The 27,387-nt window shown below is 40.1% G+C and overlaps 1 protein-coding gene and 1 long non-coding RNA gene across 20 annotated transcripts in view; one reads left to right on the forward strand and one right to left on the reverse strand.

Annotated features, from left to right (window-relative positions):
- LOC116428938 (uncharacterized) overlaps positions 1-27,387 on the reverse strand; it is a 333,442-nt gene that overhangs the window by 61,314 nt on the left and 244,741 nt on the right. The window lies entirely within an intron of this gene.
- The window catches only part of LOC116428922 (protein muscleblind), a 438,439-nt gene that overhangs the window by 37,100 nt on the left and 373,952 nt on the right, over positions 1-27,387 (forward strand). Inside the window, exon 4 of one of the 19 annotated variants that reach the window (XM_076365714.1) lies at positions 19,610-19,952. The exons of 17 other annotated variants lie outside the window; for them this stretch is intronic. In XM_076365714.1, the coding sequence (XP_076221829.1) occupies positions 19,610-19,705 (96 nt within the window). In that variant the 3' untranslated portion in view covers positions 19,706-19,952. Of the gene's footprint in view, positions 1-19,609; positions 19,953-25,852; positions 25,907-27,387 lie in introns of those variants that run through there. One more of the 19 variants, XM_076365721.1, reaches the window with a different exon arrangement.

Consider the following 27,387-nt stretch of genomic DNA (forward strand, 5'->3'; position numbering starts at 1 on the left):
ATTCCCTCGGTAGGTTCTACTTCTATCGGAACGCACACAAAGAAATCCAACAGAGTTAAATCTGGCGACAGACCTGTCCACAAAACACAACCTCCACGTCCCATCCATTTATTTTCAGATTTCGCTGCTCATCTACGCGTAATAGTAGCAACGTGCTAACAGCTGAAACCCTATCCTCCGTCTCACGTCCGACGGTCGATCGCTATAAACTCAGACTCAAAGTAACTCAAAGCTTCATTTCTAGCTTACAATTACCATAAAACCTCGGTGGTATTCGCACCGGCCATCCACTAGGAAAAGGTCAAATTAACTTCGAATGTCTTGGTTAGGTCAAGGAAATACTTGAGACTTTTTGAAATTCCTCTTGAAGAATTCTATTGAGACTTTGGTTTCTTCTGTTTTGTACTGTTGAATCGATTTCTTTATCGTCTGTTTATTTAATAGTTGTGAAAATTCCTCTCGAAGAATTCTACTGAGACTTTGATTAACTTGTAGTTCAGTTTCGTATAGTTGAATCATTTTTTTTTATCGTTTTCCAAAGATACATCTGTTTATTTAATAACTGTGAAAAGGGAGATAAAATCTCTGGTAGTTTAGTGTTAAATTTGATACTTGAAATGTTTCCAGAATAAAGAAAACTCTATTTATGTGCACTAACATTGAATAGAAACAATATTATAAACAATTACGTTAGGTGATCTATGAATATGCCACTGCTATATATAGTATATTGAATATATCAGATATTTTTTACTATTTTTCCAAGATATGGACACTCATTGCTCGAAACACAAAATTCCATCTAAAAATTCAAAGAAACAAATTTCACGGGACTTCCATCGACTTGAAAACTGTGGAATTTGATATTTTGAAATCAAGTGGTGACTGAGAGTCACCTCTCGAGCGTAAAGAATTAAACGAGTGCCGCCATTGAGTAAGAACGCGCGAGTAGGAAACGAGGCGCAAAGATGGCGGAGGATCGGACAACGCGGCCTTTCAGGCAGGTCCCACCGACATTAATAGCTTCCAGAATTAAACGACGGACCGACTACGTGGCTCGACTCGCGCACCGTCGTATGCATCATTGTCGACGTTGACGTACGTCGTCGTCGCACGCAGTGCGCGGCTCTCTATCGCCCGGCGACCGACAGCGAGAATAATCTACTCGTTTAATCAGCCGCTCGAACTTCATTTCGCGGATCAACTGGGCTGCGATCAAAAAATCATCTCGCTTAACACGTCAACTGCCACGGTGGTCACTGGTGACCGGAGCAAAATTAACACTAGAGTCACGGAACCGTTGATTTGACGGATACTGAATTTTTAACAGCTTTCATAGAATTCTACTAGAAGAATTCTAGTGGATTCTAATTTTTTAGCATCATAGATTGAGTAATGAGATCAGTAATTAATAGGAATTCAGAGAAATAGAAACAAGGAATCGAAGCAAAATTAACGCTAGATCCACGGAACCGTCAATTTGAAGGATACTGAATTCTTTAAACGTTATTTAGTAACAGCTTTCATAGATTTCGCTTCGTTGTGACAATTTAAGGTATCTTTGTTTCATTACTGTGGATTCTTATTTTCTAGCATTATGGATTGAGTAATATCACTAATTAATAGGAATTCAGAGAAACAGAAAGGAATCGAAGCAAAATTAACACTAGATTCACGGAACCGTCAGTTTGACGGATACTGAATTTTTAACAGCATCGTCGAAATGTCGACATTCGTCCTCAAAGGGTTAACATCTCTTAAATTTCAAAATTCAATGAAAAAATAATGTCTACAGTTTGCAAATAACCTCTTCCCTCGCCCTCATTGACTTTCCTAATGACTCTAATTTCATCCCTAAAAAAGACATAACTCTTATCCATTTCAAAACTTCATCGAACTTCCCTCGTACAACCGTCGAATCGTCGAATCGTCGAGTCGTCGAATACAGAAAAATCGAGTTAGCTCGCGTGCCAGCGCCATATCCGAATGTAAGCGCGTGTAATTCTCGTGATTACCCCGAAGGATAACGCAGAGGATCGTTACATCAGCCCCTTAGCTATTCCTCGTCGACAAAGAATGGCTCCGATTTTGGGCAACGAGTTTCCTGCTTGGAGCAAATTAATCTAGCTTTCAGCCGGACGATACTCGAACGTTAAACGGGGACAATAGACGTACGAAACGGCAATAGCCGGTTCCCCTTTTATTCCCGAGTCGAAAAATGAGCCTTTATTTCATCGGCGGAGCGTGAGGAGAGCCGCACTTCTGCCACCGGAACGGCGCAAGAAACGAGCCAGACTCCATAGAGAGGAGAGTTCCATGGTTCAAAGTCCGGTGTATATAATGCGATGGTTTATTGCTAATATTTCTCCGAGGTAATATCGGTTCGCGCCTCTCCACGTACGCCGGCCTCCTCGTTTATACGTTCGTCGAGAGCGCCGGGGAATTGCTCGTGAACCTTCCGCGTCCGTTATCGTTCCGAACCGCTTATTTACACTCGCGTTTAGCACGGACCAAAGCGGACCAATGTTTGCCAAACGAAATTGCCGAAATTTTTACGAGCCTATCGTGCTCCGACTTCTTCGCCGCGCTCCGTGCTCTATTGTCGCGAGCGCAGATCGACCGGTACTATGGTCAAACAGGGTTTTCCGATAATTAGGAGATCGAGGCGGGGATTGTGATGGTTTGTTCGGTTTATGGAGTTTTACGTGTTTTGGGAATCTATGGGATTCTGTGAATGTTTCATATGTAACATTAGAGGTGGTGAAATTGTCGAAATTTTTACAAGCCACGGATCAAACAGGTTTTTTCGATAATTATTTAGAAGTTCTGTTTGTGGAGGTTTATGTTTATGAAGATTTTAACGTGGACGACACTGTTTAGTTTATGAAAATTTAGGTGTTTTGGGAATCTATGGTTTCTATGAGATTCTGTGAATGTTTCATGTGTAACATTAGAGGTGATGAATTGTCGAAATTTTTGCGAGACAACAATCAAACAGGTTTTTCTAGTAATTAGGAGATTGCCACGTGGATTACGCTGTTTAGTTTAGTTTATGAAGTTTCAGGTGTTTTGATAATCTATGGGTTCTATGGGATTCTGTGAATGTTGGGTGTGTAATATTAGAGATGCTGACACTGCTGGTTTTCGTTTGTTTGGTTATCTTTTACTCGATGATAAGAGTGAATATAAATCTGTCGGTGAAATTTGAGCTGGAAAGGAGGAATAATTACATTTATCTTTCGAAAGTTTATCTTAAGCTACGACGATGGATCGTGATATGAAAGATAGATGTATCAGCGACTAATTCACTACATTTGCAAGACTTCGCTCTTCATTTCTAAGGTAGCTAAAATCTATACGAATGCAACAGTGTCCATGGTTTTCTGCTAAATAGATTATTAGAAACTCTGGCAACATATACTCTAGTTTCGAATCAATAGAATAAAGAATCAATAGAACCAGTAGAATAAAATGTAGAACAGAAGCAGGAATTATTAATTAGTGTAGCTAAAATCAATACGAATGCAACAATGTCCATTCTAAATAGATCATCAGAAACTTCTGGCGATATATAATCTAGTTTCAAATCAATAGAATAAAGAATCAATAGAACCAGTAGAATAAAATGTAGAACAGAAGCAGGAATTATTAATTAGTGTAGCTAAATTCTAGACGAATCAATAGAACCAGTAGAATAAAATGTAGAACAGAAGCAGGAATTATTAATTATTGTAGCTAAATAGATCATCAGAAACTCTGGCGACATATACTCTAGTTTCGAATCAATAGAACAAAGAATCAAAGGAACCACCAGAATAAAATCTAGAACAGAATCAAAAACAATTATTAATTATTCAGCAATCCCTGCAACACCATCTTAATTACATCAAACACTTTCCACATTAGAACACAGCAAGACACCGCGCTCAATGCAAGCATACTTGACATTTCATGACGAGCACGTCGCTTAAACTCGCGTAAGTCGCGTCTTATTGACTCAGTTTCGAAAACAGTTCTACACCGGAATCACTCCGTGATCCTCGAAAACCGACTTATCGTTAGATGGCGGAATCGCGTGCTCGCTTCGCCTGCGTCTTCCAGCCGAGCAACCGTTTCGATGCGAGACTATAAGTCCCGTTCGCTGTAAGTAATTAGAAGGAACCAAGGAGGATCCAATGGCAGTCCGAAACGGCGAGAAAACGGCCGCACGGTATACGCAGAAAGAACATTACGACGCGCCAGTCCCCGAGAAATTCGTCCGCGTTCGATTCCAATTAGGCCGATTGGATGGGGACAGGATATTAACACGTTCCGTGCCGCGTGGGGCGTGTGCGCTGAACTTTTCGTTCCAGCTATTGCCTATTGTCATTGTAAAATGAAGATTTTATTAAGAATGTATTGTGCTGTCAATTATGCATCTTAACTTTTTGAACTCTGTAGGCTCCAATGTTGCAGCAGTTGTAATATTGAATGTTTTAATGAAGAATTAGACGATGAACAGAATTTTTCTTGGAATGGCGGACGTTCGAGTGGGAGTTATCCGTGTTAATGAGTTAACCGGTTTTTTGAACTTTTGGGAAGAGATTGTTGAATTTTTGGGTGAACTAGATTTTGTGGTTTTTGATGGAATGCAGTTTTCGCTGAGGTTTAACCCTTTGAACTCTATAGGATTATTTAGGACAAATATTAGTTGAACTTCGAACTCAGTCTCGCTTCGTTCTTTATTGAAATATAGGTTGAAACGTAATATAAGAACTATATCATACTATAATATTGTTTTGGCTTTTGAGTAGATGACTGAGTTGAGGTGACACAGCGCTCTGCTTTCGGACGCATGGTCTCATTAACCCTTTGCACTCGGATATCTTTCATTAGAAACGTCATTCGATCTTTATTGAAATATATATTATAACATAATATATGAACTATATGAAATATATAAACTACACTATATCAATCGTTTAGTTTTCGCGAAATCTCCCTTGAAACGACTATCTTCACTCTACTTGACTCCACTCACAACGCTCAGTTTTCTGACGCATTATCCCTTTGCACTCGAATATCTTTCATTAGAAATATTGAACATTCTTCATTAAAATATACATTGAAATATACAAACTATTATAACGTTTATTTTACCAAAAAAATGTTCCCCCATGATACATTATCTTTGGCAATTTATAATATACGCGAGCAATCCTTCGCCATCCAGGGTATCAACCCTTAGCAGTCCTATGTCGAGACTCGACATTCTATTTTATTGCAACCTCTACCTGTTTCAACAATTCAACAATTGTACCATTTAAAGGTAACATTTCAATGACTCCCAAATATTCTTTAATAAATAAACAGAGCGCCTTAAACTGTAATTGCATGAACTAACGTCGACGTGAGCCTCAAAGCAAGAAACCAAGAGCACTTCGGACGAAGGGTTAAAATATAGATAAAATAATACAGAAGAGAAAAGAATGGCAAATAAAGGAACACTAATCGTTACTCTTTTCGCGAAATCCTCGCAACTATCTCCACTCTTCCTAACTCAACACTCAAACGCATAGCCACCATCGTATCGTCATAACTAAGAATCCATTCCTCAGTTCAGCTCATATCTACTCGCAACAGCTGCACTAGAGCAAGATGACCAGGTCAGAAATGTCTGTCTTCGTTCCCTTAGCAGCCGGCGAACCCTTCTTTGGAGGCAGGAGCAGCAGCTCTTACTCACCTCGCCGTTATCGATTCCAATTACCTTAAAACTTTCAATTAATTTCACTGTCAAGCGTTTTACGCCCGGCGGAGAACGACATCGGGTGCCAGCCATTTCTCGGTGGCAGATGTCGCGGGCTCCCCGTCGAAAAGTCCCGCCGCGGCCGTGTGGCTGTTTTATCGGTCCGTCACGCCCCGGCGACGATTCGACTTTCTTTCTTCCTTTGTCGCTCGTTACCGTTCGCCCAACGAGCGACACACGGACACCCACGCCGATCGGCGCGCTCCTTTTTCTCCCTTTCCTTGTTCGTTCGTTCGTTCGTTCTTCGTTGCTTCCGTGTGTCCGACCGGTTGCCAATTCACGTGCGGCCGCGCGCGATAAAGCATTCCCACGGTGATAACCGGGGACGATCGCGGAACCTTCGTCTGCCGGTTTCTTGCGACGGAAGTTTGCGTATCGTGAAGTGTCTTTTAACCCTTTGCGGACGAATGTCGACATTTCGGCGAGATGAAACTTTATATTCGTAACACTAAGTCGCGAACAAATGATTCAATTAGTCGAACAGCAAGAGAGCACGTAGTTTCCTTTTTTCTAATAATTAAGCAATCCATGTGTAATTTAGCTCGAACTGCCTAAAGTTTCGTCCGCAAAAGGTTAACCCTTTGCACTCTGTAGGCTTTACTACGGCACAACTTATATTATTAAACATTTCAATGATCAAAAGCGAAAAAACTACCCTATGATTACTGCATTTGCTGCAGATGCAAATCTTTTCCTAAGGACAAACAAAAAATCTAAGGAATGTTATAGTATTTTTTCATATTCATCACGAGGACTGAAAATGTCATGGAGTTGCTGGTAGATTGGAAAATCAGGTGGAATGCTAAGGGTTAACACTGTTTCTATCGAAGGTGTCAAAGGACACGTGAAACTTCAACTTCAAACTAGTTTCGCATTTTATTCTTTTATTCTCGATTGAATCTTGGGCGTTTCCTATGGTTAACGGTATAATCGTTCTTGAATAGCTGAAAATTCAATGGAAAGAACTTTGAATCTACAGAGTACTTAAGTTGATTTTTGAGAATTTCATTGTGAGAACTAAGAATGTAGGTTTATTGAGATCTGGAGTGTTTAAATTTCAGATGAAATATTATTATTATTATTATTCTTTAGTAATGTCTCAAAGAAAGTTCAAATGTCACTCAAAGTCAGTGATTCGATTAGGGTTAATGACAAAGTACTATCTTCAAAAATTGATGAAGAAACCACAGAACAACGGCTTAACACTAGAAACTCCAAGAAAACCACAGTTCGACGACACACCTAAGAACAAACACAAGCATAGAACACATCAACAATCCTTTCCCAATAAATCATTAACAAGAAACTAGTCACCTCTTCAAAAATTGATCAAGAAACCACAAAACAATGGATTAACACTAGAAACTCCGAAATAAACGACGTATCGGCGATCAGATTAAATACTGAAAAAATTCCAGTGAAAAATTCAAACGTCACTCGAAGTCAGTGGTTCTATTACTATTAATGACAAAGTACTATCTTCAAAAATTGATGAAGAAACCACAGAACACCGGCTAAACACTATAAACTCCAAGGAAACCACAGTTCGACGATCGGATTAAATAATGTAAAAATTCCAGTGAAAAATTCAAACCTCAAAGTAAATAGTTCGATTACTATTAATGACAAAGTCCTATCTTCAAAAATTGATGAAGAAACCACAGAACACCGACGTAACACTAGAAACTCCAAGGAAACAACAACTCGCACGCCGCACCGAACGGATCGTTTTGTTCCGCAGGACGCTTTCGCTTGCGAATACGTCGTTTCGTATTTTAGTCTCGCGTTAACGGACGCGACAGGTGTAGGGGCAGGGGGCCGCAGCGGATAGACGCCACGACGACGATGACACCGATAGCAGTGGCTGCGACGGTAGCAGCTGTTGACTATGTTTTTCGTGTCCGGCACCGTGAAACGCGTCGCGTCGCGCCGCGTCGCGTCACTCCCTCCCCCTCGCGATTTTCTGATCCCGTCACGGAAATACGACACTGTCGTTGCCCGGTGAATCCCGCGGGAATCTAAAGTTACTGTGACCGAACCGGCGAAACAGTCGGCGCCTTTCTTCCTGGCCGCGCGGAATCCGCGCGAGTCTTCCGCCATTCCCGCGCAGACTCGCCATGATTTAGACATTTGCGAGCTGGGCTTTTTGTGCTGGAGTATTCTGGCTTCCGGTATTTTATTAGTTCGGTATCGAGTCGGTTAGGGATTGTATGCTTGCGGTGGTTTTGAGAGAGGATTTTTGGGTAACTGTGGTGTGGGATGGTGGAGGTTTGGAGATGTGATGAGGAATGAATTGGTTGATATTGAGGCTTTGGGCGATGGTGTTTGTATTTTGTACTTGGTTTTTGGGAGTGTTTGATAGGTGTGTTTGATGTAGGTGTTATGGAAATGTTCAGTGATTATATTCATTATAGAAGCATTCAATGCTTAGATGTATTCAATTCTCAGCTATATTCGATAAAGTCGTTAGAGAAATATCCAATGCTTAGGTATATTCAATATATTCATTATAAAAATATTCAATGCTTAGATATATTCAATATTTTCATCATAAATATATCCAATACTTAGATATATTAAATATAGTCATTATAAAAATATTCAATGGTTATATATATTCAATATATTCATTATATAAATATCCAATGCTTAGATATACTCAATATTTCAATCACAGAAATATCCAATAAATTCACTGACTTATAACAATCTTTGAGATAAACTAAACAACAGAACACAACTTAACAAACAAAGCTATTGTCATATTTCACATGTTCATAGATTCTATAGTCCAATATTCTCTATAACTCTTTACAATTCACACCAAAATCAAATACTAACAGACAGTCACTTTTATACAGCAAAACCTTAACCCTTTGCGATCCAAAGTGCTCTTGGTTTCTCACTTTGAAGTTCGATGTTAGTTCATTCATAGCTTAATACGATGCTGTATTTATTTATTCAATAATATTTGGGAGTCATTAAAGTGTTACCTTTAAATGGTACAATTGTGATACTACAAATAAATATAGAAAACCTTTAGCTTAACTTAACCCTTAGCAGTCCTATGTCGAGTCATACTCGACATTCTATTTTATTGCAATCTCTACCTGTTTCAACAATTAAGTATCAATTGCATTGAAACGCAGGTAACAATTATTTTAAAAACAAAATCAGTCCAACACTCGTGAATGTTGCATCTTGCCCAAGGAAACCCCATAGGAAGCATGCCCCCAACATCTCCGAGAATTCGAAACGAAATTCGCCATCGCTAGCCACTTGTCACCGATCTCCGACCACAGGGTTAAAGGTTCCTGTCTCTCGTCAGGGTTCAAAGGCCGGCGCGCGGTCCAAGTCGCTGACCTTCTTTCAGCGAGGCACGCGAACCCGGCGTGCCACGCGCATTCGTTGCATTCGTTGTCGCTGCCAGCGGATAGTGCGCGTAGCATTCGCTCCGATTTATATTTATCTTTATCCTGCGCTGGAAAACTCGGGGTTGCAACGGTGGTACAAACATAGAATACGTCAGCAATTGTTTCCTAATAAATCATTATGAGCTGCGTCAATAGCTGCGTTCTTAAAGTTCCTATAAACAAATTTGAAGATGTCAATTTGTTCGGTAGTTCCAGTGTTAATTAGTTTCTTTAGGCATTTCTCAAAGAACTTTGAACCTATCAAGTACTTAAGTTCATTTTTGAGAATTTTATCCTGAAAACTAGGAACATGGGTTTATTGAGATCTGGAGAGTTTAGATTTCAGATGAAATATTATTTAATTAGCTTCTTTAGTAGTCTCAAAGAAAGTTCAAATGTCAAAGTCAGTGGTTCGATTAGGGTTAACAACAAAATAGTCGCATCGATGAAAGTTGAGGAAGAAACCACAGAACAAGGGATTAACACGAGAAAATTCGACGAAATAGACACAAAACACATCAACAATCATTCCCCAATATACCATTACCAAGAAACTAATCCTACCCTTAAAAATTAAACATCAAACCACAGAACAAGTCAACCCAAGAAACTCCAAGAAAACCACAGTTCAGCAAGACACCTAAGATCAAAAATAGACATAAAACACATCAACAATTGTTTGTCAATAAACTATTAACCCTAATCGTATAACGATGTGACTCTCAGTATGAGAACGAAAAGCTCAGAAAAATTGTTGGAAATGCAATATGAAATAATGAAAAAATTTCAGTAAAAAGTTCAAATGTCACTCAAAGTCATTGGTTCAATTAGGGCTAACAAGAACCTAGTTCCATCTTCAAAAATTAAAGAACAAACCACAGTACAAGTTAACAACCTCCAAGAAAACCACAGATCAGGTATCGTTCCCCAGTTTCACCAATATAAAGACGATAGACTGATACGCGTTAAGAAGGGCGCACAGCAGGGGTTGGTCCGATTAGTCATGCATTGTTAGTTTCGGAATCGATTCGAGACCGGCGACATACGGCAGCCAGACAGACAGACAGACAGACAGGCAGGCAGGCAAGCAAGTGCGCTAGCAGACTGCCGGGTTCCCGTGTATTACTTCTAGCCCACAAACTGCGCCTCCTCTCCTCCTCGATATTACCTCTCTGATATCAGCGAGAGCCCGCCGGAATATCTTACGTAGAACCGTCTAAACGTTTGCCATTCCAGCCGAGTGGAAATTCATTTAATTGCCTCGAAAGATCAAGAGCCCTTTTCCCCCGCCCCTTCGGCGTCCTCTTTGACGTATCTCTTACCTGTTCTTCCGCTCTCGCCGCTACTGCTGCCTTTTTTGCCATCGATTTGTCCCTCGAGACAGTTTTCTCGTGCGTGAAGGATGCTGCGGGATAGTGGATATGCTTTTGGTGTTGAATGTTGGCTTTTTTGGCTTTGCCAGGGAGTTGGGCGTAGGGGGAGTTTGGGATAGTGGGATTGAGTTTTGGTTTTGGGGTGATTGCAGTTGATGGTGGGATACTTTGATTGTGATTTGTTTGAGGCACAGAGTGATGTGTTGCACTCGAATAAAGAGTGAAAGAAGCTCAAATGCATTACTTCAAGTGATGCTACTTTCAAAACCTTATTTTTTATGTTTCCCTATAGGAAAATGATAGATTTGATTCTCTCAAAGTTTCATGGTGCATATTGCACTCAAATAAAAAGTGAAAGAGGCTCAAATACATCATTTTTAAGTGATACTACTTCTGAAAACACTATTGCTTACGTTTTCCTATAGGAAAATTATGAGTTTGAGTGTCCCAAAGCTTCATGATGCATAGCACTAAAAAAAACAGTAAAAAAGGCTGAATCCCATCGTAATATTCGCAATTAACGCGTTAATTTCTTTCGTCGCTTAATTTATCTGTGAAACCTGAAAAAACTTAAGTGCCGATACAACCCGATAATTGTGATTCGTTTGCAACTTGGTGTACGAAATATGAAAGTTTCATCCGACCGAAATGACATTCGTCCCTCGCCCCTGGACAGTTGCATCCCCCGACACGCACGGAAATGCACGCTCGTGCAGGGAGCACGGATAGACAGCCTTTCCCCTCTGGCACGTCCCCTCGACCCCTCCACGCCCTGCACTCTTCCTTCGGCCGTTGCCTCCCTTGGCGGCAGCCGCTGCGATCGGTCGCAGCGACAGGCATTGCGGCTAATGCCGCTCGGCCGTAAATTACGGGAATAGGTAACCTAGGTACTAGGATTTTTAGGGGAGACACGTGATACTGAGGAATCGGCTCACTGGGGAGACGAAGAATTCGGAGGTTCATATATTTTAACCCTTGTGCACGAACGTCGACGTTTCAGATGAAACTTTCACATTTCGAATACCAAGTTGCAAACCAATGACAATTATAGGGTTGTATCGGCACTCAAGTTTTCTGATTTTTGCTGAGTTTATTTCGAGTTCAGTCGATTTTTGAACGTGGACGTTTCAGACGAAACTTCCATATTTGGAATACCAATTTGCAAACGAATGACAATTATAGGGTTGCACTGGCAATTCAGTTTTCTGAGCCTTGTTGAATTTATTCTGAGTTGAGTCGATTTTTGAACGTCGACGAAACTTCCATATTTGGAATACCAAGTCGCCGTGCCAGAGGGGAAGGGCCGTCTATCGGTGGTCCCTGCACGAGCGTGCATTTCCGTGCGTGTCGGGGGATGCAACTGTCCAGGGGCGAGGGACTGGGGCGCTGGGAGGCGCGCGGATGGCATTCTGTGGTCAGTCCAGCATGTGCCTATATGCTGTCATGTGTTATCGATTCCTGGCCCCGAGCCCTGCTCCGGCCATGCCTGCGCTCATGCCAGACGGTGGAGCTGGCCGGCCCGAGCTATGCCAGATAAACCCTTCGGCCGAGTCCGTATCGTCTTCCCTCATACTTTGCGATCTCTCCATCCCTTTGTGTTTGCCGGCTCATGCGTGCGAATTGATCGATGCCGCCCGACTCCGCCGCCGGACCACTTTGCTTTATTGATTCCGCGATCGCTATCTGCTTCTTTCGCGGGGGCCTCCAACGGCCTGCTGCCCGTTTCACGGGTGTTGCGCTGCCTTTCATGGGAATTATGGGGTTGCACGCACTTCAGTTTTTCGACGTTTCAAGGGAGTGGGTTTAGTCGAAGTTTCAAAGTGAGTTCAGTCGATTTTTTTAACCCTTTGCGGACGAATGTCGACGTTTCGGAGGGATGAAATTTTATATTTGGAATAGCAAGTTGCAAACGAGTGACTTAATTACTTGGATAGCAAGTGATCAGTGTATAATTTCCTTCTTTTTCTATTAATTAAGTGATTGATATATAATTTAGCTTCATCTGTTGAAGGTTTTGTACGCTTCAAAGTATCTTCATCCGCAAAGGGTTAAAGTGTCTTGGTCCGCAAAGGGTTAAATAGCAAGGTCATTGTTATAATAGTTAGGATTCCATAGAATGTTTTCGTTTTTTGATGGTTTTATTTTTTTCAAGTGGACTTGAGTCGTTTTCGAAATAAACAGGTCATTTGAGTTGACAGTGTGCTATGGTACGAAGAAGTTTCGCAGTGGAATGCGTTCTAATGATTTTCCTTTCGTCCTGTGGAAACTTTGATTAGCTTCCTAAATTATTTTCAAAAGATTATCGAGTTTTGCAAATTTTCTTGGGGAAAGTGCGAACGTGAGTTTATTGAGATTTGAAGCGGTTTAGATTTCTAATTAATTTTCAAAATTTTATCGTTGTAACTAGGGTTTATTGAGATCTGGAGCGATTTAGATTTCAGCTCAAGTATTACTTAATTAGCTTCTTTAATAATTTCTCAAAGAACTTTGAATCTACCGAATTCTTAAGCTGAATTTTCAAAATTTTATTGTGGAAACTAGGAACATGGATTTATTCATATCTGGAGTTGTTTAGATTTCAACTTAGGTATTACTTAATTAGCTTCTTCAGTAATTTCTCAGTGAACACTGAACCTATCGTGTACTTAAGTTCATTTCTGAGAATTTTATCGTGAGAACTAGGAACGTAGGTTTATCGAGATCTGAAGTGGTTTAGACTTCAGATTAGTATTAATTAACACTAGAACTACCAAATGAGTCAAATTGACCCATTCCTAAATCCTCCTTTGCCAATTATTAAAAAGATAACATGAAAAGATAACAGTTCCTGTATCAAATCATTTAGCAACCTAGAGTCTCTGGAGTGCAAACGATGAAAATTGCCATCAAATTAACATTTTACTAAGTTAACATTTCCAAGAAAAGGAAAGAACAGTTGTCGGAATCTCATCATCGACTTATCCAAGAGAGAGGAACGATTACGTGTCGCGTGACAGCACACGTCACTCGGTATTCACGGTAGTACCGCGTGGCCTCCATTTTTAAATACAATAAGACACACCGACGCGTACAACGGTCGGTTAGGTAATGCCGTTGCGAAACTCCTATTGTTGATAGGAGACGAACGTTGCTCTTTGATATTCAATCGCGAGCCACCGTTTATGGTGCACCTAGCCTGCCGCTACCGTTTCGATACTTTTACTTTTGTTTGCTCTCTGTCCCGCGAAGCTGCGTCGCTGTTAATTGCCTCAGAGAAACTTTATATCTTCCGTCGAACCACTTTTTTTTTCGCTCGCCACTGAAGTGCATCCTCGTCTATATTAATACCTTTCGGTAATTGAAATTGGAAACTTCGCTGCCTCCTTTTTATCTTGTTTATCGATCTGCGGCCGGTGACGGGTTAATAAGTTTGATCGAGCTCGTTTCGATTGATAACGCCTTTCCACGCACGAGTCTTCAGCGATTTTGTTGTGTAGATTTCGAGGATTAGTAAATTTTCTGATATTATTTTCAGTTTTGGGTGTTTCGATGATTGCTTTAGTGAGCTTTGGGAGTTGTTTGTGTTTAATTGAATTATTCTTCAGTGGTGTTGAACACTTTTGAAACGAATCATTTTTGTATTTTGATGCTTGGATTTTTATTGAGCTTTGTGTGTTTCATATTGTTTATACTAGGTGAATGTTTGGATCCTTTGATTAATTTAAATTTTCATGTGTTGTACAGTAATAGAATTTGGTAGCTCAAAATACTAGTAGCTATTTTGAAAACAGAAAACTATCGTTGATAATTTATTAAGAATACAACAAATTTTACTAGAAAAGTAACATTTAATTCATATTCGAAGAACAAAACCTTCGTCACGAGCCTGACACGGTAAGTCAAGGGGTTAATCGATAGTATCAACTTTTTCAATAGAAAACGAGTCACAATGTAATGTTTGATACATTAGGTTTAAACGTTACCTCACGTGCGCGATATTTATTCTTCAGGAACAGCTCCGAATGATGAAAGAAATGTTAATGTGTAGGCGTGATACGTGATCTCATATGATCGAAATAGCTTCTGATGTCATTTTGCGGAAAACGCAGCTGCTTTTCAGCACGCTTTGTAATGTGTTCCGTGGCTTTGTTAGTTTTCAACGGTTACTTCGTCATTAGTGATTTTTTAGCAGGTTTCTATAGCGAAATTTTCAAAAGTCAATTGAACTCTATAGTTTTATTAACAGGTCAAAGGTTTACTCAACGAAAATCTGAACAGATTTTGAAGTTTCTATAAATTTTCAAAATACAATTGAACTCTATAGTTTTATTAACAGGTCGAAGGTTTACTCAATGAAAGTCTGAACAGATCTTGGAGTTTCTACATCAAAATTTTCAAAAGTCAATTGACCTCTATAGTTTAATTACCAGCTCAAAGGTTACTCATCCAAACTCACAAAATCCTTCGATTCTCAGTTCTCCCAGAATTTTCGGATTCTCATAGGCTCGGTTCCGTGGAAATTTATCGAAAGCTCCTAGCGGGATTCGACGGTGAAATACGGCCGGTAGAAGTTTGTTCGGAAGTTGGCGGGAGTAATGCCGTGATTGCTCATATAAGACGTCTCCGGCGGAGATGCCACTTGCTCGTAAGACGGAGGAAGACACGGTATGTGGTGCAGTTTAATAATAGTAGCCGGCGCGTCTGTCCTCGGCCGTCCCCTCGCGACCCGCTAGAAAATGCTCGCCATATTTCCCGCGTGTGGTCCTCGCGCGGTTACATCATTCGATGCTAAAATGGTCTTGAAGACGGTGCTTGAGTACAAAAACATGTTCCCACTAAAAACTCTGTTATATATAGGCGTGTTTCTTGCGGTAGGAATTTTCTCCCAGCCCGATGGCTGGCATTCCTTCTGCGCGCCGCTTTTTGCGCGATGTTCCCCTTTTTTCTCCGTTCGATCGCTTCAACTCTGTCGTCTTCCGGCCTCTCGAGGAACTAAAACTTACGGACTCTGTATTTGTTCTCTCCTTGCACTTGAAATCAGTTGAATTAAGTCTGTTGCATCGAGAACTTGGATTTTGTGCAGTTTATGGCTATTTCTGTATTTTTATAGATGTATGGGAGAATTTGGAGGAATGTTTGCAATGAGGACAATTGGATGTTAACGAAATGATTAATTGTAGATTATAATGCTTCTTTAAATGCAGTAGCTTTTTTTGTAACAAGACTACTATTGTATTTTGCGCCGATAAGATATTTCGTTTAGACGTTACGGCCGGCCTTGGCGAAATTACCAGCGACTTCCGGCTTCCGCTAATTCACTTGGAACACTCGTCCAGGCGAACGGCGTGGGATCACGCGATAAATACGCCGAAAAGCCGAAATTGAAATAAACTCGAGTACGCCAGCGGGATCGCGATCTAGCTTTTAAAGAAATTGGCTGACGCGAAGTGCCTTTCGCTCGGATGCACACGAGCTCCGCCTGTTTCGATTCCTGCAGTCTCCTTCTCGAGGAACACGGACATTTCCTCCGACGTGTAAACGGAAGCTTTCTGTAAAGTTCGAGTCGGACAATTTTAGGAAACATGTGAACAGTGCTCTGTTGGGGATCATCGAGTTTGAATACCTGTTGAAACTGAGAGTTTTTGTTTTGAAAGAGTTCAGTCGATTTTTTGAATATAAAGTTCATTGATATGATAGTTAGGGTTCTACGGGATGTTTTTTTTGATGGTTTTATTGTTGCATTGTTTAAGAAAATTTGGCAGTTGAATCGACTCTAAAATCTCTCTATAAACTTGAAATATTTGAAACTCGAAGGGAAAACGAGGCGAGTCACTGGGAATATTTAACGTTCGAGATACAGACCATCATTAACAGATAAATCAAAGCTATTGAAATATTTCCTATAAATACAAAGTTCAATTCAACACTGTGCCACGTACACTCATTAACCATTGCGGACGAAGATTCTTTGGAATATACGAAGTCTTCAGCAGATGAAGCTAAATTATATATCAGTTACTTAAGAGATGGAAAAAGAAACTACGTGCTGATCTCTTGGTATTTGAGTAATTCGATCATTTGTTCGCAATTTAGTCTTCGAATCATGAGAATTTCATCTCGCCAGAATGTCGACATTTGTCCGTGAAGGGTTGAAACTCCCATGTGCTCGGAACAGTCTCATTAACCAGAAACGAAGTGAAGATTCTTAATAATTGCTCCACTATCTTCCTTTGCATCTCGTATATCGAAAAACATTCGGTTCGTTCGATACGCTATCGAGATAGTCAACGTCCAAGCGAAAGCCCGATTCTAAAGGAACAATCTACGAATTAGTAGCTCGGAATTATGTGCAAAGCTTCGAATTTGCGAATCTTAAGCCTTCGAACCTCGAAATCTCTCGGTCGGCAGCCGATTCGACACAGGAAAATTGCGAGGTTTATTTAATATTAAACTTCGCGAAATATGGAAAGCTTCGAGATGAAAAATATCTAGAGCGCTTGAATTCAATAACTATCGTTACCCATTGTTCATTGCGATTCGCTGCGCGATTTAGGCTCCATCGCGCTGCGCGTCCGCCATTAATACGGCCACGCGTAATTCACACTGTTTCCCATCTGACGGCTGAATTCGCAAAATTGATGAAAATATCGAAATGATCGATAAGTAAATGAATTTTCAAGTATATGGAAATGTTTTCTAAGTACCACACCATTCGACGAACCGCATATTTGATCGCCAAGTGGTTTAACTAGTCAGACAAGAGTTTCCTTTGTCTATTAATTAAGCAGTTGATAATTTAGCTTCATCTGTGGAAGGTTTCGTACATTCCAAATCTCTGTATTTTCTCTGTATTGTATTCGACCATTCAATTCTTAAAAAAGTGAAAATAACTTACAATTTTCATAGAAACTACACATCAATCGTAATAATTGGCTCTTGCATTCCCTCAGTAGGTTCTACGTTACTTCTAGTAACCAGTCAAAATAGCTGAACATTGATTAACATTGAAAAACATTGATTATTCGAAACATTTTCACTTGAATAATGAGTATTCAAAGAAACTGAAAATAATTTATTGTTACAACTTTTATGGGGATTGTATATCAATCGTATTAAACGCTCGGTAGTTAGCGTTAGCGTAAATTTCGATGAATCGCGGAGTAACGGCCATTAACGAAGACCAATGTTGTTAATAATTTATCGCCTATTCTTCCGAGAGTCTTTGCTTTTATTACGAGTAAAATAATGGCCGGGAAAAATGTTGCGTACGTGCATCGCGAGGTGGAGACCTGTGGCTCGGCGCTTGCATAATGGCGGAGTGCTTGTAAGTCCGCAGGGAGAAAAGTTCAAGTTAAAGGCGCACGGAAAGTCGTTAAATTTAATTGCTGTCATTTGACGAACGAGACGACCGGACACCTGTTTGCTCTGTTCTTGATGTATTTGCGTACATCGACGAAGCTGCGAAAACGCTTCCTTCGTATTCGTTGATCATCATTTTCGGGAATGTTCAACACTTTGCAGTAGACAGGTGTCATTGTTTAATTTGATGTAAGTTTGATAGTTTACTCTTTGCGCGAGTTTCTGCACTTTTGTATTGTTTTATTTGAAATGCAGTTGATTCTAATAAGATTGAAAATAAATGTCTTGGCACTGAATGAAGCTGAGCCTTTGTATTTGATATTTGTGTTTGAAACGTTCATTGTTTTTTGAAGTATTGAGAATACTGTTTAAGTTGTTAAGGAAGATCTTGTGTACATTGAGAGAAATTGTTGGTAACTTGTTTTATACTTAGTATTGAATTTTTCATTTCTCTCGAGTGCAAGGGATGACGAGTATTGAAATAAATATCGAAAATCTTGAAAATCTTGGAAATCTTGAAATAAATCTTGAAAATCTTGAAAATCTTGAAATAAATCTTGAAAATCTTGAAATAAATCTTGAAAATCTTGAATTAAATCTTGAATTAAATGTTGAAAATCTTGAACTAAATCTAGAAATAACTCTCAATAATCTCGAAAATCTCGAAAATCTCGAAAATCTCGAAAATCTTGAACTAAATCTCGGAATACCTCTCAGAAATCTCGAAAATCTCGAAATACCTCTCGAAAACCTCAAAAATCTCGAAATAAATCCTTTTTCGAACAACGCTCCCAACAATCGTCTCCATCCTTATTCTCCAGCTTCTCGAAAATCCCGAAAACCCGTATCGCCGAGTGTGATTCACACGGACACACTTGCACACTGTGCTCGATCGTCAGTTTTCAATCATTCGCACGCTGCGCGATGTTTTCGGAACGCACTTGAACGCGTTCTCGCAAAGCACGCCGCACTTACTCCACATTCACGGTGTTCTTTCACACGTTAATCTATAGCTGCTCGCTGCAGCGTGCTGGAATCCCAGTATCAACAGGTCGAATTTCTTCCTTTGTTTACTGGAATCTGTTATATTACGATGATTCCAATTTGCGGACCAATAACGGCCTGAATACTCCCGTAGCTCGGTGAAACTTTTTGTTCGACTTCCTGAAAGTTTCAGGGAAATACGTGTAATTAAGGAACAGTCGATGATATCTGCTTATTCGCTGGAATATATAATTTGCAGTAGTGTGAGTGAAAGAATTTATTGTAGAATGTGTAGAATTTATTTCAATTGTTAATGTTTAATAGAAATGAAGCAGTCGATTCGATTTCCGGAATTCTTCTATAGAACCGAGACTTCCGACATTCAACGCTTGATTCGCGTGTTAAAACAATTTCCTCCGAAATCTAGGATCTATTTTTTCAACTGTAGAAGTTAGGAATGAGTCATTTTCCAAATTGGTAGTTTTAGTGTTAACCACTTGCTCTGGAAAAACGCCACGCACGTATTCGACCTAATTCTCTCCGAAAATACTCAACGATGTCTTCCATTGATAATCTCGTCGCATTCCTATTATATTCGAAATGTATCACTCTACACAAAATTATTAACAAATAAAATAAGTGTATATAAGTATAAAATAGTTAAAAACAAAATCCACCACAGTAAACTTTGCCAAATTTCTGAAATTTCTCTCCAGCGGTCAAAATGTCGCGTAAACTCATCAATACCTCGTAACAGCCTAAACGAAGAAAACATCAACCCCATAGATTCTTTCCATCACACATACAAGTAACACCCTACATACAGACGAAGATTTCCGAAGAATAGATTCGCCAGAGGGCGAGCGACGTTAAAGACAGGGCGATTAAGCTGAAAAATTCGAGGAAACCACGAAAGAGCCGGCTGCGCGTTCCCGCTCGTATCTTCGGGATTATTTCATCCCGTAAGACTTCGCTGGCATGAAATCTCCTTAAGATAGTTCCGAGTTTGCGATACCGTGATGCAGTGGGGGCGCGGGGGAGATTTAGGAGTCACGAGACTGAGCAACGGGGAAAAACGCGTGGGAGTCGCTGCTCGCCGGAGGGTGAGGGGAGGGTCGATACCGTCGCGAGCTGGCTGGAGGATGGGTTCGAGAGGGTGGAAAGGAATCGACGTAAAAAAGAGGCTGGTCGAGTGTGAACAGGAGAAAAAAGATATCCTATCTCGGAGATTATTGTAGCCCTGCGAGGAACCGAGTGGTTACGAATTTTTCTTCGGAGAGTTTCGGTCCAAGAAATTTTTGGAAATGAAATATGAAATAATCAGAAAATTTCAGTAAAAACATGACTCAAAGCCATATCGTCCAATTAGGGTTAAAACACAGCAACTTATGAGACGACATAATATTACTGCTTGCTACACGATCTTCATCGCGAAAGATGAAAGAAGAAGAAGCTGGCTTCCAGGCAGATTAGTAGATTAGTTAACATAGTACATGAAACTTTGCAACTTGTATGTAAAAATAGCAACTGTGAGTCGCCTCTCGACTTAGAATTAAAATGATATTAATTCTTTCAGCGATGAATTATTTATCCTTTCAGATACACATGTAATTCCTGTTCGTTTTGCTTTAGCTTTTCGTTAGAACGCATTATAAGTGCATTTGGCCTGCGTTAGACGAGTATACTCTTCATTATTCTATTTGATTGCGTTATCTGAGATGTCTGAAACTAAATTCCACCAGAAAGATTGACCAGTTTCCGAATTTGCCGATGCGTTCTGTGAATTGCAAAGGGCGTTCCATGTAAAAGGTGTCCAAAGATCCGCGAGCGAACATGGAGTCTACGCGAGGTGACGATCGGATGAAAATAGAAGCACGACGTTGTATTTGGAGCCGCTTCCACGGCTAGAGTTTCTCGCGAGCAAAGATAGACGTGGGTAGGTGGCCGGGGAACGCGCTATTACCCTCCCTATAGGTGCCGGCCGTGTTTATCGATGATGCGGCACCCATCCGGCGAGTAGCAAATAAAAACCACGGGAAATACGGGCTGCGACGGTTTAGCTACAAGGAAATTCTACAGACTAATACGTTGGCTTCGTTGCGACGTAAATTGTGCTTCGTTGCGAATGCGGAGGTTCACTGAGACGTTACATCGATGGGAATTCTTAGTTATTTTGATTTTGTGGGAAGTGTATCTCAGAAAACGTCTACTCTGATTATTCAGTACTTCCAAAGAAAAATTTTTGGAGTACAAAGGTTAACGTACGTTCGTTACTCAGTTTGAAACGTAGCAAAATTGTAAAGTTTGATATCTAATATCCTAAACCATTATATTCCACATTATAAAGTTTCATATCTAATATGCGAAGAAAGAAAACACTTTCCTCTCAATTTTCTCTTCTGCTCTGATTATTGAGTACTTCTAACGACAAACTCCTAAAGTGCAAAGGTTAACTTACGTTCGTTACTCAGTTAAACGTAGAATCCCGTCATTCCTGTAAGTGACTGAGAGTCATATCGTGGTATGATTCGAAAGTACCTTCTATTGATTAAACTGAAGCATCAAATTCGTATCAATACAATTCGAAATAATGAACTGAGTGTTAAACATATCATTCCATAGGACTCATCATCCTTAAAAATCCGCATTATTTCAAATCAAACCTTCTCGAAGACTTGTCGAACTCAAACGATAAAGCATTCAGAACCTCGCAAATCACAACAAAATTCCCAAAACCTCACCAAATGCCAAATCTCCATGATCTCCAGAAACAATACAATCCTCAAGAACCAACAATCAAACCCAGCATCATCCTTAAAACTGCGCATCACTCGAAAGCATCGCTCGAAAGACGTACGGCGGCGCCGATTTCCCATCGAGTTTCCAGGGTCCCAGCCAAAGGAGGACGGAATAAAATCTGCCTCGTCGAGATTCGGCGTTCAATCTTCTTAACGTGACTGAGGTCAGTTGCCAGTCATTTGTCTGGCGGGGGAGGGAGAGCAGCGCTCCTTAGAGTTTCTTCCCCCCGGCGCACACGCGCGTCCATCTAAATTAGCCTCTTCAATCACAGTACAATGGTTACACACCCAAGGCCAGCTTTTCAAAGCCGACACCGTGAATCGCAACGAACTTCCCTATTGGCTGTTTACTATCGAGTCGAGGCCCGAACTGGCAAATGGCCAATAGAGATGCCCCTATATCGCTGGCATCGGAATCGCTCATTGCGAGGATCTCTCTCTCTCTCTCTCGATCTCTCTTGTTTGAAATTCGTTAACGATAAAAGGCTCGAACAAAAGGACCGCTCGGTTACATCCTCATCAGTCATGGCGGATCTTTATCGCCGCGATCTCGCTTCCCCTAATGGCGTTCGATCGCTGGTGGATCCCTACGCGCGGGTTTCTGTGTCGTATCGCGTCATTCCCGAAAAGTAATCAGCTAATTCGCTGCGGAGAAATATTGCGTGATTGTTGTGGATATGGGAACCTTCGGATGAGTTAGTTATCGATTGATTAGTTAAGAGAAAAAAGTATGTATTGAGAGCTTGATGTTCGAGTAATTAAATTATTTAGGAACCTTCAGCAGGTGAAGCTGAGTTACTTGTCGATTGAGTAATTGAGAGAAAGAAATTATGTATTGATAGCTTGATATTCGAGTAATTAAATCATCTACGACTTAGTTTTTCGAATACGAAACCTTCAACAAATGAAGCTTACCTATCAATTGATTAATTAACAGAATGAAATTGTGTATTGACAGCTTGCTGTTCGAGTAATCAAATCACGACTTAGTTTTTCAAATACGAAACTTTCGTCTCGAAATGACATTCGTCTGCAAAGGTTAACACGTTGACCCTTTGAATTTCTTTGAGAAATCATTCACTGAATTGTAAATCAATTGAAATCTCAACAGATGCACTCAAAGATTGTACTAATTGTTTTGTGTCTCGTAAACCTAATGAATTTGTTTAGTTTCTCGCAAAGTGGATTCAATTGAATGAAAATTTTGAATACATATTCTTCATAAATCATTGCAAATTCTACATTTATTAACCCTTCGACATTTCCGCCAATCAAATTTCCACATTTGTAATACTAAGTCGCAAACAAATAATTCAATTACTCAAACAGCAGATCTGTTTATAATTTTTTTGTCTATTATTTAAGCAATCGATCAATTTAACTTCTGCTGAAGATTTCGTATATTTCAAAGAATCTTTCAAACGATTAATCACTTAACACTAGCAAATTAGAGAAGTAACCAGTGATTGCGAAGTAATATTAACCCTTTGCACTCGGAAGTTTCTCACTAGAAATATTATCAATATTTTACGAGACAAAGACGATATTCCTCGTAACTAACTCGAAGGGAAGTCATCAGAAAAATTGGGAAAAATAAAAAATATTCCAATATTGCATAAATATCAGATTTTTAAGTTTTACTGCGTCAAATCAAGTGGTGACTGAGAGTCACTACTCTGAAGAGCGCTATAGCACTCTTGTGTTGCGTCAAAATGGCGGAGAGCGCGAGGCGTTCAGTATCAATTATAATTTTCTTACTATATTCTTCAAGAACTAAATCGAAGTAACTTAATTTGAATAACTGTTATTTCTTGATATCTTTTGTAACAACACAACATTCGTGATCTCATTAAATAACTACTCTTAATTTTGTCCTACTTCATCACTTCGAATATTTGCTAAATATCCAAAAGTTCAGCATCCAAACAATTAACAGTGGATGAATCAACAAACTAGATTTCGAAAGCAGTTCGAAGAATAAAGATTCCATAAGAAGATCATCGTTAATATCTTTTGTCGATCGAGTGTCCTAATTTTAATTTCGCCTAAGAGCATTTGCATGATTTGCCGTATAATTGCGTGGCCATGGAGAAAATGCGTCTTAATACTATTATAACAGAAGCAATCTATTCAGCCGAAGCCAGCCAGCCGGTAACCTCAAATCGGAATTGATCTTGCTACGGTGTTATCTCCTATTCCTAATGATCCACCATTGTAGCTTGTAGCTGCGGCTATAATGGAGGCAGGTAATACTATTGATTACGCCTAACTGAAACTGCGCCTTGCCGCTTTATTCCCATGTGCAAGGTATCCCTTAAACACTGCGGCCGCTCGCTCGCGTCAACGCTGCGCTCGAAAATAACGAGTAAACCGGCCAACAGCCAGGACAGTATTGTTCAATTCGCGAAAATTTAGAAACTGCGCGAGCCACTTTGCTCCCGAGAGGATGTTATCTTCTCTTTTACACTGGTACTCGTTTCTATGGGGATCTGTCGCGATTAGACTGACAAGCGTGCGCTCTGGAAATATTGTTTAACGCGTTGAATGCTATGGAAACTTCCGTTGTATTTTGCTTGTGAACTGTGTTTAGTTTTTCAATGAAATATTAAGTTATAGGAAAGTTTCTGGTGATTTTTGTATATTTTTCTTGTGAACTGTATTGAGTTTTTCAATGAAATATTAAGTTATGTTCAAGTTTTTGTTCATTTTCTTTTCTTGTGAACTGTATTGAGTTTTTCAATGAAGTAAGTTATAGGAAAGTTTCTATTATTTAACCCTTTGCTCTCGAGAGGTGACTCTCAGTCACCACTTGACTTGATGCAGTAAAACTGTCAAATTTGATATTTAATATTGAACTTTATAACGCCTCCATACATGAAATATTGAAATAAAATAGCTTTGTCTCTCAGTTTACTTGCGATTTCTTTTTGCGTTAATTTACACAAATATCGTCTTTGTCTAGTTAGAAAATGTCAAGTATTTCTAACGAAATACTTACGAGTACAAAGGGTTAATTAGAGTAACTCTATTAGATAGTTCGTTCTACTCTTCCCAGAAGACTTCGCCTACAATCGCGAAAATTGTAGTTTCAGCGTATCGCAACGCGTTTTCTCCTAATCACAGTACTCAAATTCGACTCAGACTATCACTAAATAATATCTGAAGCCTTCAACATCCATAAAATTCACGGATTCTCCCCGTAAGACTCAAAATTCCAACAGCAAGAGGCAAAATTACGTCGCGCGCCTAAATCAAAGTTTCGATTGCGGTCTCATTGCTGCCGTTGCTCATCCAACGCCAGAAGACTGGCGAAGTAATATTTCGGCGAAGAAAGAGACAGAGGAGGTATTAAACTGCGAAACGCAGGGAAAGAAGTGACGAGGCTCGAGAGGGCCGGATAGAACAGGCGGAGCGCGGCGGAAAAAGAAAAGGTAATAACAATGCGCTATAATTTCCGAGAACAATGCTCTCATTATGCTTCGCTGGGTGTTCCACGTTGCGAGTGTACGCCGGTAAACTGTACCAAACAGTTTCAAACTGCCGGATGTTTTATCATCGCGCCAGATTTTCTTTCGTGCTGTCTATCGTTTCGATCGTTCGCGGTATTTGATAATTGCATTAGTAAAATATTGTTTCGAATTATGGATGGAGATCTCTAAAAGAATATTATTGCAAGTTTATTCTTAATTCAGTTTACTTGTTTATTTAGTCAAGTCTTTTTAATATCGTCAAAATAGAAATGGTTCATCGAATCATTCGAGCTACGAAGCATCGAAGAAATCGCAGTTTCCTATCCAATAGTGTCTCCAAAAGTCATCGGAAAGTCGCAGTAATGAACATTGTCGCAACTTTGTTCTCAATTCAGGCTACTTGTTCATTCATTTACACATTCCATTATTCCTCCAGTCAAGAATTTTCAATCCCATCAAAATAAAAACGATTCATCGAGTCATTCGAGCTATGAAGCATCGAAGAAGTCGCAGTTTCCTATCAAACAGTATCTCCCCAAAAGTCATCGCAGTAATTACACGAAGAACACTAGTAATTACCTCTCCATTCATTCACACATTCCACGGTGCCTCACTCCTTCAAAACACAAACGATTCGCCCATCGAATCATTCGAACTCCTCGACTCGCGCAGATCGAAACTTGTTTACCAGGGCACGAACTCTGACCCGACCTGGCGGACAATTTAGCTAAGTACCGGTTCCGGAGGGAGAAGCCACGGATCAACAGATTGACTGCGCCGGGATCTTAGCGACAATTACTCTGCAGAACGACGTTGTAATTGCCGCAAAGAAGCTGGAGAAAAATCCGGCGAGGGAAAGTAACCGACGAAGGAGCCTCCATCGACGTGGTTTCATATCCGAGAAGGAACGGTCTAGGATTTTGAGCGACCGGGACACCCTCTTGTCCCAGAAAACAAAAGAGCAGCGGCTGTTGCTCGCCCCTTTTTCGACAAGCAACTCTCGTTTATCAGTTCTTTTTGATATTCAATGGCAAGTTCTTCTGCCAATTGAAAGAAACATTCCTGCCTCGAAATTTCTTCTCCCGTGGATTCTTTCTATAAAATCCATGCGTTTATCCCGGCTAAATCTAGGATAGTGGAAAACACCTGTAAAGATCATCTCCGACATTTAGATTTGACCGATTTTACCGAGGCCGATAGGCGAGCGAGAACTGTAAACACTTGGAAGTACCGTAAAGCAGTCCCCGAAAGGCACTTTTTGGCTATAATCATGCCACAACTGCATTACCTTTCGTTTGTAACGACTTTATAGCTTCGGAATAGAGTCTTCGAGAGAATACTATTACAAAAAGATACAAATCGTTCTACCGGTCAAATAACCGGTCGTGGTAGGTAAGACTACAAATTTTTCTCAGAAAATAAACAATAAAAAAAGGAGTGAATATTGAAGAATGTTTTACACATGTATTTTCGGAAAAGTCGTGAAGTACAAAGACGATCAGATACATTATTTATTAAAAAATGAATTGTCTAGAACAATTTAGAGTGAGTGATCTATTAATAGATCACTGAGACTTAATGGGTTAACACTAGAACTCCTCGATTTTTCCTTTGGGATTGCTGAATACGTGCGAATATCTCTGAGGAATTACTGAAAAGTTGATTAAGTAATACCTAAGCTGAAATTTCAAGCAATTTAGATCTCAATAAACCCACGTTTCTAGTTTTGGCAATGAATTTTTCAAAGATCAACTGGATAGATTCAGTGTTCACTGAGAAATTCCTAAAGAAGTTAATTAAGTATAAAGGCGATTCAATTACGTCTATAGGAAATTCTAATCGAAATTTTAAAAACAGTCATTCGACTGCTCGTGGTAGGAATAGCGTTAACTATAAGAATCATCAAGCTATTGGAATAGTGTTTTGAGAAACGCATCGAAGAGCGAGACTAGAAATTTTTCATATCCGAGAAGGAATGGTCTAGGATTTTGAGCGACCGGGACACCCTCTTGTCCCAGAAAACAAAAGAGCAGCGGCTGTTGCTCGCCCCTTTTTTCGACAAGCAACTCTCGTTCTTTCTTTATCAGTGTCTCTGTCATCCGCGAGCTCCTCCAGTTCTAGCAAGTGCCTCCGCGATATCGATTCTCCTCCGTTGCACCTCCGAGTGCGACCGACTTCTTTGATTGTACGAATTTTAGCTGGATTGGACGGTTCATCTTGTTTCTC

This window comes from Nomia melanderi, chromosome 1, assembly GCF_051020985.1.
Source record: "Nomia melanderi isolate GNS246 chromosome 1, iyNomMela1, whole genome shotgun sequence".
Taxonomy (NCBI): domain Eukaryota; kingdom Metazoa; phylum Arthropoda; class Insecta; order Hymenoptera; family Halictidae; genus Nomia; species Nomia melanderi.